The sequence below is a fragment of the Coturnix japonica genome, chromosome Z, assembly GCF_054131305.1.
Source record: "Coturnix japonica strain WE chromosome Z, WE-NBRP24, whole genome shotgun sequence".
Taxonomy (NCBI): Eukaryota; Metazoa; Chordata; class Aves; order Galliformes; family Phasianidae; genus Coturnix; species Coturnix japonica.
In genome coordinates this window covers 29,627,710-29,638,901 of record NC_140702.1, presented here as the reverse complement: position 1 = coordinate 29,638,901, position 11,192 = coordinate 29,627,710, and the positions used below count along the sequence as shown (strand labels likewise).

At 47.3% G+C, this 11,192-nt stretch overlaps 1 protein-coding gene across 10 annotated transcripts in view; it reads left to right on the top strand.

Moving 5' to 3' along the window:
- Positions 1-2,256: 2,256 nt before the first annotated feature.
- The window catches only part of TRABD2A (TraB domain containing 2A), an 80,525-nt gene continuing 71,589 nt past the window's right edge, over positions 2,257-11,192 (top strand). For 3 of the 10 annotated variants that reach the window (XR_014939720.1, XM_085529856.1, XM_085529853.1), the window contains exons 1-2: positions 2,257-3,062; positions 10,242-10,799. Coding sequence is in view for 8 of the 10 variants with exons in the window: in XM_085529856.1 (XP_085385982.1) it covers positions 2,961-3,062; positions 10,242-10,799 (660 nt within the window). In the remaining 2 variants the exon portion in view is untranslated. The remainder of the gene's footprint in view (positions 3,063-10,241; positions 10,800-11,192) is intronic. The other 7 variants (XR_014939721.1, XM_085529854.1, XM_015849591.3 and 4 more) reach the window with 3 other exon arrangements.

Below are 11,192 nucleotides of genomic sequence, written 5' to 3'. Positions count from 1 at the left end.
CAATTCAACAAAGAAAGATCCTTTGCCTCCTCTATTATCTGCTTTATGATATCTGTTCATAGTTTAAATTGTGAGAAATCCTAACTTTATCTTTCATGGTGATTAAAATGTATGCTGAATCCAAACTCACTCTAACCCTGCTAGTCAGGCTGTGAATCATAGCTGACCAGCCTGTTAGAAGGGTTTGAATATACTGTGCCCCAAAATCTGTGCAGATCTCTTTTGTAGCTTCTTTTGCTCAAGACTGGATGTGTTTGGCTGCACTAAGTGGCTTTCTTTCATATTGCTAGTTAATATTAGATACCAAAAGCACACATATAAGCTCTAGAGGCCCTTCAGAAGTGCCCGTTTTGTATCCATGCTGTGCTGCACATGCACGAGGATGCAAGAGCTCTGGGCCGTCCTCTACAGACTTGTCAGCAGGACATACTCTAGGAGCCTCTCACCTCTTATGTCTCAGCTATCTGCATACAGCTGCTCCTATGGCCTGGGAAACTGATTCCAGTGAAACATCAATGGTGTTATGAAACAGACAAAAATGTGCTAATTTTGAGTACAGCCCAATTCACTACTTGGCCCCGAGGTCATAAGGCCCTGATTCAGGGGAATGCTTTGGTTTACCTCTTCTGTGCAAAGTACAGAAGCTTGTCCTTAACATTAAGCACACACTGAAATCATTTTGCAAGGGATGGGGTAAACCTAGAAAAGCTATGAACAGAACATTATTAAATAAAAATACTAATTTTATCTCTTAGATCTCTGCTAGAAGGTCTGGGATGTGGCTTTCTACTGAAACATACCACTGAAACTATAAATTACCTTGAAACATTCTCTCTGTCCTTCTTCTGCTATTTTCCATCAGCAGTTCACCACAACTAAAGCACTTCCCACCAATTCAGAAATACAGCTAAGTACCATTTTAATCTGCATTGTCTGTATGCACATGAGCTGTGTATTTTAGAAAGTGTTTCTACTTACTTTCCACCTTAGAACTGAAAGAAACTGAAAATAGTCACACAGAAGGTACCTAATCAGCCTGGCAGCACATCTCCTGTGCCATGGAAGACTTATTTTCTACAGTTCAATCTGAGCACTCTTAAGAATGAATGCTATTTGGCTTCAAAGTCAGCAGGGCTTACAACCAAACATGGGTGCACTTACTGCATTGTAGGGCAGAAATATATTGTCAATGTGTTTTACACCTGTCTGCTAAGGGTGATACTTGTTTGGAAAACTGCTTTACTGGAGGGCAACTCACTTTGATGCCTGGATATTCTGAGAAGACGATGGAGAAAGATGTCACATCCTTAGCTCTTGCTCTGATAGACATAGGAATTTCTGGCAGGCTGACAGATGGCAGGTAGCAGTCTCCCTCCCTGTAAAAACTGAATAATAAAACAGTTGAGATTACAGCTACCATATATTGCATAAATGCCATATTCTTTGCCAGATAATGCTTTTTTTTTTTTGTCCTAAATGGTCAGCATGACCTAAGGAAAGAAGATGTATTTAATATATAATTGGTATCGTTCTCCTCTTCCGAGTTCAAAACACAGTAATGAACATAAAAGGCAAAAACAATGAAAGATTTTGGCTCTTGTTGCCTTCTCCTGGGGGACACTGCTTTGTACTGTGAGACCAGTCTGTCCAAATGAAGGCAGAGAGGAATCTTTGCTCTCTAGGAGTTGGTGGGAAGTTTGTCATTTATAATGAACTCTAGATCAGAGATTTGGATCTCTGGGATTGAAAAAGATGTGCTTAAAATTAAAATTAAAGCTGAAGGTACAGAGACTGCTTGAGTCTGCACACAGCCCAATACAGTTAGCCAGCAATCTGCCCACTGCCTGGCCTGTGGTATTTAATTAAAACAACTGTGAGTGATGCAGGAGGGAAAGTTCCACGCAGCATCTCAGTGGCAGTGGAGGGAGAAGCCCTGAGCATGCTAAAGCTATGTTACTTAGTAATTATACTAAAATGATTAGAAAGATGCTACCATAAATAAATTGAAAAGAAAGTTCACTAGTATAATTCACTTGTAACAAAAACTAAACAAATAATAACAATCCTGGCAGGTGTCAGCTTTGATTATCAGCTTTATTATGTACTTTCTGGAGGATTAGATATCAGTCTCCACAGAAAATACTGGTGAATTCCACAAGTAGAGATGGTGAGATGCCCTTCTACACGTTTTTTTGTCTTTAACAGACCATACCCTTGTGCAAAACGCACTGTCCACAGTTTCGTTGGACAAACTGGACGATGACACAGCCATGCAGAAACAAGTCAACGGCTCCCGCGAGCTACAGCCGGTCCGAAGTCGGAAAGGCAATAAACAGGCTTCGGAAGGATCGCAACTTCCATTTCTCACTTCTTAAAGGGCGGCAGGCAGGAGGCAGAAGGCAGGCAGGGCAGGGCCGGGGGCACGGCGGATCCTCCGGGCGGGGCGAGGAGGGCGGGGGCGCAACCGTCCCAGTCCCCGGGGCCGGGCCAAGGCTGGAGCCGGGTAACGCAGCGATGTGGACGGCGGGGAGCGGGACTGAGCGATCTCCAACACCCCCACCCCACCGCCACCGCATCGCCCGCCCCCGGTGCGGCGGGCCCCGCGCCCTCCCCTTCCTCCCCCCGCGACCCCCCGCCCGGCCCGGGACCCTTTAAGAGGAAGGGGGAGCAACTAGAGGGTTTGGCCAGGGGATGGGGCTGCTCCCGCGAGGGCTTTGCGACTGAGCCGCCTGGGTAAAAGAAGTTTAAAAACAAAAAACAAAACAACAAAAAAAAACGCGAGGAGAAAAACAGAAGAGTCGGGTATTTATAAAGAGAAAAGGAAGGGGGAAAAAAAGGGGAGTAGGAGGGGAGAGGAAACAGGAGGAGAAAGAAGGGGGGGGGAAAAAAAAAAGAAAGAAAGTAAAAAAAAAAAAAGGAACGCCGTCCCCAAATTGTTCCGACTGCGGGACCAAGCAGGGATGGTGCACCCCGGCTGGGTCTGCCTGCTGCACAGCCTCCTCCTGCTGGCCAGAGCGCGGCAAAGCCGCGGCCCCGCCGGCGCCTGCCCGCTCCAAGGAAAGGTAAGCGGCGGGGGACGGGGGTCTCCTTCCCCCAGGGGCAGCCCGGGGCTGGTGGCGGATCACCTGGGGACGGGCAGCGAGGGACAGCTGCGCCCCAGGGTGCTGCGCCCGCGAGGCCAAGCACCGCTGGGATTTGGCAGAGGGTGCGATGGGGGCTGCGGGCGGCTGCACCTGAATCCGCTCCGTGCGAGGAGCCGCCCCCGCGCCCACGGCAGAAGGAAGGTCCGGGAGGAGCCTGCTCCTCGCATGGACGGGCCGGTTGGCTTCCTGCTCTATCCGGAGCGTGGTGGGGCAGGTTCAGAGCAGAGTGACAGCGCCCTTTCAGCAGAAATGCGGTTACAGGTTTGTGGGATGTTTTTGTGCTCTCACTCCGTCAGCCTGAGTGCTGTGAGCAGCGTGGGCTGCCCAGCCCAGGGGGGAGAGAAGTGCAGCCGAGGGCTGCCTGCTGCAGGTGATGCTTAGGACGATGTGAAGTTGGTGGGTAGAGTGTCACGTCTTTTTAGAAGCAGGGAAAAAGCAGTTATTGGTGAAGTTTCTGAGGTAAAAGCACACAAAATAAGAAAAGTTGTCCTGAGCTTACTGTGTGTTATTAGGTCTGACAGAACATCCCTGCTCTCTGTAGGCCTTGGATGTGGAAGCGGCCTGTCACCAGAGGTGAGGGTGGTGTGTATTGCACCAGTTGCTGTAGAATCCATTGAGTGGGAAGGGTCTCAAAGGCTGACTGGTCCAATTCCTCTGCAGTGAGCAAGGACGCCTACAGTTGGATCGGGTGCAAAGAGCCTTGTCCAGCCTGACCTCGAGTGTCTCCAGGGATGGGGCATCCACCACCTCTCTATATCTCCCCTCTTTAAGTTTGAAACTATTTCCCCTTGTCCTGTCACAACAGACCCTGCTAAAGAGTCTGTCCCCTTCCTTCTTATAGCCCCCCTTTAGATACTGAAAGGCTGCTACTGGGTCTTCCAAGAGCCTTCTCTTTTCTGGGCTGAGCAGCCACAGCTCTCTCATCCTGTCCTTGCAGAGTAGGTGTTCCATCCCTTGGATCACTTTATGTTCTGGCTGAGGCAAGGTGAACCCCTCCACCATGACCACAAAGGGAGCCAGGAGCCCTTGAAAGGAAGACCGGCGGTGCTACATGAGGGAGGTAACACAGCCTTGCTATAAGATGGGAGCAGCGAGAATGCTTGGTACCAACATCCAGGCCTGGAATGCCCCATGGCCTGCTCTTTCTTTCTCCATGCACCTGAACCAAGGCCTCCAGGCCTTGCTGCCTCCGGCTGATGGTACTAGGCCCCACTGCCACTAAGCTGAGGCATCTCCTGTAACCTAGGGTTTAGGACACTGCCAGTGGGATGATTCCATCTGCCTACATAGCTGCCCTGCCCATGGCACTGAGTTGGAACTGGGTGGGCCTTAAGATCCTTTCCAACCCACACCATTCTGTGATTCTATGATTTAGTCCTGTAGGACTTAGGAGAGTTAGTGGCAAAACTGAAGGTGAAGTGCTCCATATTACAGTTAAAGCTGCAGTCAGTAACAAGTCTCATCATTCTTCATAGTAAAATAGAGAGATTAAAACAATTGAGAATGTTGGAGTCTTGTAGTACTTTCTTTTTGCTTAATGTCGGAGATGTACTAGTGAAAACTGGTAAATTTCAGGCCAGAATCCACAGCAGCATGCCGGTGGTTGGGAGCTGGTTACTTCATGATGTGTTGCTCCTCTTAGGAGCACAGCCAATTTAAATGGCTGTTCATCTCTCTGAGAGCTGCTCTGAAAGTAATGCCTCCTGATTTATGGTGTCAGCCCACGCCTTCAGAGGTGGATGTTAGTGGTATGGCAATAGAGGTTGAACTTTCCCACCAGTATGCCATTACACGTTGTGGCCATGTGACAGATGGCAGCAGTAGAGCAGTCAGACAGAATGGTGTCTGATGTCGAAGTGCAGATGAAGCAAGAAGTGTGGCACTGAATTTCCTCCATATGGAAAAAAGAGCACTCACTGACATTCCCTAGCACTCCCTGAACATTTCTGGAGACCAGACAGTGAATGAAGGTGAGGTGGTGGTGGTGCTTTTCAGCAGTTGCAGTGGCTGCAGAGGGTCACCTCTGCTAGTGCAGATGTTTATGAGCATGGCATGCAGGCTCTTGTTCATCCCTAGTTAAAATGCACAGCTAGTGGTGATGACTGTACTGAAAATCAGTGTTTTGCAGCTGAGAATTTGCTCTAACGAGTAGCAGTAGTATGCTCTTTGTTACAGTTTCAGTGGAAATAAGTAGAGTCATTACTTTCGGAGTCAGCTATGAATTTACTTCAATAGAGTAAGTACTATTTGCTGCAAATGCTTGGGTTTTTAGTTAAAAATTATTTTTTTCTTTAATTTTTTAATTTTTCACTACTGTCAAATGGAGACTAAACTGTGTTCCTTTAATAGCTGTAATAGTAGCCAACGCAGTGTTTATCCGTGGGTGAGTTCTGCTTACGGTCTTAGCTGAGTTTTGGTGTCAGTAATTTAAATGGGAAAAAACTTAAAAGAACTTAAAAATGTGCCTTACATTTCTTTATGTATTATTGTTGCTGCATGGAGTCACTTTGAATGGCGAGTAAAGGCACAATCTTTGCCTCAGTTAGGTGTAAATGAATATGACAAGACACAAGACCGGAGTAGATGAGGATGGAGAAAGCCATATAGGGAGGGCTGCAGGGCTGCCTGCTTGGTTAAAACACTAAATGCCACATGCTCTGGCTTTTGTAGCAGGAAACAGTTAAGAGCATTTTTTGGATTGAGAAACAGTGCAGTTCTGGGCTGCTTTTTGGAAGATTTAGCTGTTGGGGTGAGCGTGAGAGTTTGGTGTTCTGGAGGACTCTGAAGCAGCAGAAGGCAGCTGCCTGCACAGCAAGTGATGCAGTTTGTTCTGAAAAACTTTAGTTAGCATAAACAAGGATCAGAAGGTAGAAGGAAGCAGTAGTAATGCAACTTGCTCAGTCGTGTGGGCAGACCTGTGTCAGGCTTCCTTGTGTCAGAAGTTTGCATACAGTTCCTCACTCCTCAGACTGCAGCTGGCCTTCCCTTCAGATCCTCTGTTTCCTGGATCTCCACAACCTGTTTCTCTTAAAACTTCCATTTTTAAAATTCCCATCACGCTATTGCTCCTTTTCTGGATGCTCAGAGTACTGTCACTAGAGGCATTCTTTGTTTCTCATGTTTTTCTTTGTGTTATTTCCTAGACGTTTACTGTTATTTTATTCTTGACAGTCAGGATGTCATTTACCCCACTTTGAGGTCGTTTGTCAGAAGAAAGATAACAGATCCTGTTTGGCACTTCTCTTCCAGAAGAATTATTGTTGCCTTACCCGAAGGGATTTTGTATTAGCATTTGTATACCTGAAGACTACTTTCCTTGGTAGTCCTAGAAACACTGCTGGAAAAGCGAGCTACTGAAGGTTGTTAAAATGAGCTGCTTTCTCTGAAAGCAGGAGAAAGAAACTTATTGGAAAGGTAAAGAAAATACCTGTCAGTCAGAGCCTGTGTTCTGCTGAGGCAGATAGCAGGAGGTAATTGGAGTTTCTGAGTCTGCCAGTGGACAAACAGCTTCCTGTTTCAGGAAGGATGCTGGGACGTGGGGCTGGCATGCTTGGGGTTCAGCTGTCACTCCTTAACACTTCACTTTAATCTCTCATTCCTCCAGCATTTTGTTCTTTCTCAAGTCCTTTCTGAGCTGCTGAGGAAAGCACTTCATGTGTGCTGCACTTTCCCTGGTTTTCTGCAATGCCTGATGCTAATGTCCTTTCATTTTGTGGAACCATGATCTGTTCTTAGGTGCGCCCCATTGCAGCTCAGAGTGGGTGCTTGTATAGTCATGGTGAGGTACGGCAGCTTTCCCTTTTGCATGGCAGGGTGTGAATTCCATAGGTCTATGTGTCCATAGGTCCAGTTTTAGCTTGAGCACTTCCTTTTCCTTTCAACCCACCTTTCCACCACCACCTCATAGTTCCTGTTGTGCTTCCAGTTGTAAGAACTGAGGTGGCTGAAGAAAAACTTTTTTTTTTCTTTGCCTGTGTGTATGTGTGTTCAAAATGAACGTTTTGCTGGGCTGGAACCCTGAATCTGTTCACAGTTTGGTCTTGTTCCCCTGGGAAGATGCTCATCATGGCTGAACATCCAGAAATAATTGGATGTGGGGCTCCCCAGCAGAGATTAAAATCAATCCTAGTGGAGATATGTTGCGGCAGAGGGCATGTGCTGTGGCTTATTTGACATTGCCTGAAATCTCAGTGGAGCAGCAAATCAACAGGCCACACGTGGGACTGCTGTTCTCCTCCTCAGGCTGCCATCCAGTTCTCCCCTTGCTCCTTGTTTTTGCCATAGTGAATAAAGTATTCTGTGCCACCTGTAAAATCTGGGAGTGGAAACAGATACACACATGGTGGTCTGTATGTGAACCTGCCTATTTTCCTGTTATGCTTATGTAAGTGAAATTCCTGGAGCTGCCAAACCCATCTCTCTCTGCAGTGTCCAGGACACCACTTTCAACATTTTATGCTCCTTTCTGAAGTAAGAGCTGTATGAGAACATCCTGCTACAAACCACTTGTAGTGCCTTTATCTCTTGCATGCTCTCAGGGAAATGAGAGAGAGAGACTGCCAGTCATGGCATATGCTGCGATCCTGACCAAGCCTTGGCACTGCTCCTGCACTATCTCACAGCCACCTAGCACATACCTTAAGAGTTCCCAGCTGCACAAAATTGAAAATAGAGCTGTCTTTTAGCCTTTGCACAAGCTCTGGGTAGTGCTTGTGAGCCTTCACTCTGAGATGAAGGCCTGTCACCCTGGGACAGGCTGCTGTGGAGGTATGTGCAAAGTGGCCGGCCACTCTGTTGAGTAAGCTCTTGCTCACTATGAGTGATAAGTTTTACAAGGTTTCACTCTGCTTTCTTTTAATGCCTGTGCTGTAGACTCTAAAGTGAGACCTGTTTTCTCTGCTCCTGATGGCCTATGTGGTCTGTCATTGGTACTGCTGGTAGCTGGTGGCATTGCTCAGCTTGCAGTGTGTGACTGCAAAAGCTGTGGTAATTTGCAGAGCAAAAGACATGAAAGTGCAATGCCAAACACCTTTCTAGCTGGGCTGTATACAGTGATCTGGAGCAGAAATGATGCTGCCAGATACTCTTTTTCTGGGCTTGAGCTAGCTGGCACTAAGCAGGAGCTGGACTGAAAAGGTCAGAGCACTGGTGGCCATTTGTTCCTTGTGATGCCTCTTGCTGCATGTACATGATCAGACTTGTGTGAAGTTGTGTTGACCACTAAGCCTTATTCCTGTCGTAGGTGCGTCTTCTGCCTTCTTGCGTGCTTGTAGGTAAAAAACAGCACTGCTGGTCATTCCTTCCTGCTGGCTGCTGACTACTTGTTTTTCTCACAGCAGAGATGTGTCCTTCCGTTCTCCCTCCTGGTGAAAGGCAGGAGTGAATCCAGTCTGGTTTCTCTTTTTGCTTTCTTGTATGTATTTATTTTTCATCTACTTTCTGGGTTTATATTGGGTTCATACTCTTCCCCATATTCTCCTCCCCTCTTAGTGCTGTGTATCATTCATTCTTTTCCTCCTGTGGTCTCCAGGAGAGTTTTTATGGCCTGTAACTTAGGAAAGTGTTCTGAGATCGTCTGGATGCCGAGATGTTGCCCCTTATCCAAATTCAGGTCTCTGAGGTATCGAGACCTTTGATGTGCCACAGAAGTGTCTGAAGACTGCTTGGTGTTTACTTGATTTGTCAGAGTGCTGGCAAGCCATACTATCAGCAGCACTTAGCTGACGTGCTGCCTGATCCATGGCTTAGGCCTGATGTAAAGTTGTGGAAGAAGGTTGTCTGGGATCAGCCATCGCAGAACAGTCTTTTAAGATCACCCCTTCTGACCCTTGTTATAGAAAGTTATAGGCAATGTGTTTCCAATAAATTCCTCCAAGCAGCCTGTTCTGCATTTGGCAAGTATCTTAGGTCAGCACACATGCAACACGTAGCCTTGGAGCTGAGGTTAGAGTTGTATGCTGGCTAAAGGCTGACTAGATGTTTGAGGGCGTCTGGAAACCTGTCCTTCTTCTTAAATATGCAAAGGCAATATACCTCTTGTGGTCTGCTCTGGGAGATACAAACTGTTTGTGTCCATTACTCCAGAAGGGACCACTGTACCTGTGATGGAGTCATGTCTGCTAATGGTGTAAAGTGACTTCTGGGATCCAACCAGGCCCCTTTTTCCCTATCTGATCTCCTGTCCTGGGGAACACCCCACACTCTGGTGTTTCTGTGTAAAGCACATCTTGCAGTAGAACAAACATAGTCTCATTCTGACTTACTGATAGCTGGGAGGTTTGGGGAGACTCTTCTAAAAGTCAGATCTAAAGAAAAGGGTTTTTCTGTTGCTTGGGACCACAGGCTGAATTTGGCCTGCGGAGTTTCTTCCTTTGTTTTTCTAAGATATTGAATGTGTTTTTCTCCTCTGTAAGAAAAAAAGATAATTGTGCTCAGGAGCCTTGTCTACATGTCTGTCTGCCATGTGCCACATCCTTGTAAAACTCTATTCCTAACTGCTTCAGCAAAAATTTCTGCCATGTAGTAGTTGTTGTTATTCATTTGTTCTTGTTCAGGATGGAAAGTTCTGTAAAGGTGCCCTCTGATTGTGTGTCATGGCTGCTTCCTTAAGGGGAGGGTCTTTGCTGTGCTGACATAAGAGGTGCCAAGGTGAAGGTGACTGACAGCCTGCTGTCCCCCACCATTTCAGCAAAGCAACAGCAACTTTTGACTTGATGAAAGATGGAAGTTGGATAAACATTTTGCAGAAGCATGGCCTGCTTGGGTTGTGCTGTTTCTACTTCTGACAGATACTGGGAAGATGAACTAGGATGGTGTTTCTTTTAAGAATCGATGATGTTGCCTCTTAGGAAAAAAACAAGGCCACTCTTATAATGCTTCTAATTAATGAAAAGTGAATTTTGACCTCATGGCCTAAAAAGAAGGATACTGAAGGAGGACTTGTTGTGTGAGCATAGCCTCTTTAGTTAATGTACATGGTGGCAAGCTGCAGAGCCAGGTGACCTGCTGGGTTGGTATACTGTTTCTCTTTAGCCTTGTACTCAGTGCCTGGTGTGAGTGTTTGCACGTGCTCAGCTATGTCTCCCTCTTCCCTCGCAGAGTGATCTGAACTCCTTCCTGTGGACCATAAAGAGAGATCCCCCGTCTTACTTCTTCGGCACCATCCATGTCCCATACACCCGTGTCTGGGATTTTATCCCAGAGAACTCCAAGAAGGCCTTTCAGCAGAGTCATGTCGTGTACTTTGAGCTGGACCTCACCGACCCCTACACCATCTCTGCTCTCACCAGCTGCCAGCTGCTGCCACAGGGGGAGAACCTTCAGGATGTGCTGCCCCGTGACATTTATCGTCGGCTAAAGCAGCACCTGGAATATGTCAAGCTCATGATGCCATCTTGGATGACACCAGACCAGCGGGGCAAGGGGCTGTATGCAGACTACCTCTTCAATGCCATTGCTGGCAACTGGGAGCGGAAGAGGCCGGTGTGGGTGATGCTGATGGTGAACTCTCTGACGGAGGTAGACATCAAGTCTCGAGGAGTGCCTGTCCTGGATCTGTACCTGGCCCAGGAAGCAGAGCGGCTTAGGAAGCAAACAGGTGCTGTAGAGAAGGTGGAGGAGCAGTGCCACCCACTGAACGGACTTAACTTCTCCCAGGTGAGACAGAGGCTTGCAGGCTGGCATAGGGCACTTGGCTGGATGCTGGGGCGGACATGTAGAAAACAGGAGCATGGGAATTGGCCTGGAGTGTGTGCTCTCCATGTGTTGTATCTGGTCACTTGCACTTGCTGCCTGAACCCCTTGTCTCGCTGTATACCTGTGGGAGAATCTGCTTAGCTGTAGGAGTTCAGGCCACCTCCTAAATTTGTTTAACCTGGCCTGAGGAGATTCCTCTTCCCTGGAAAGCCTTGGATAGGTACCATCCTAAGTGACACTGGACCCTGGGATACCTGCTCTCTGACCCTGCCAGGCATGTTCATGGTAGGCACCTGGGGCAGGCTGGGACTTCGTGTCTACACTTGCTTTTGAAATAGCTAGGTAAGGAGAAAG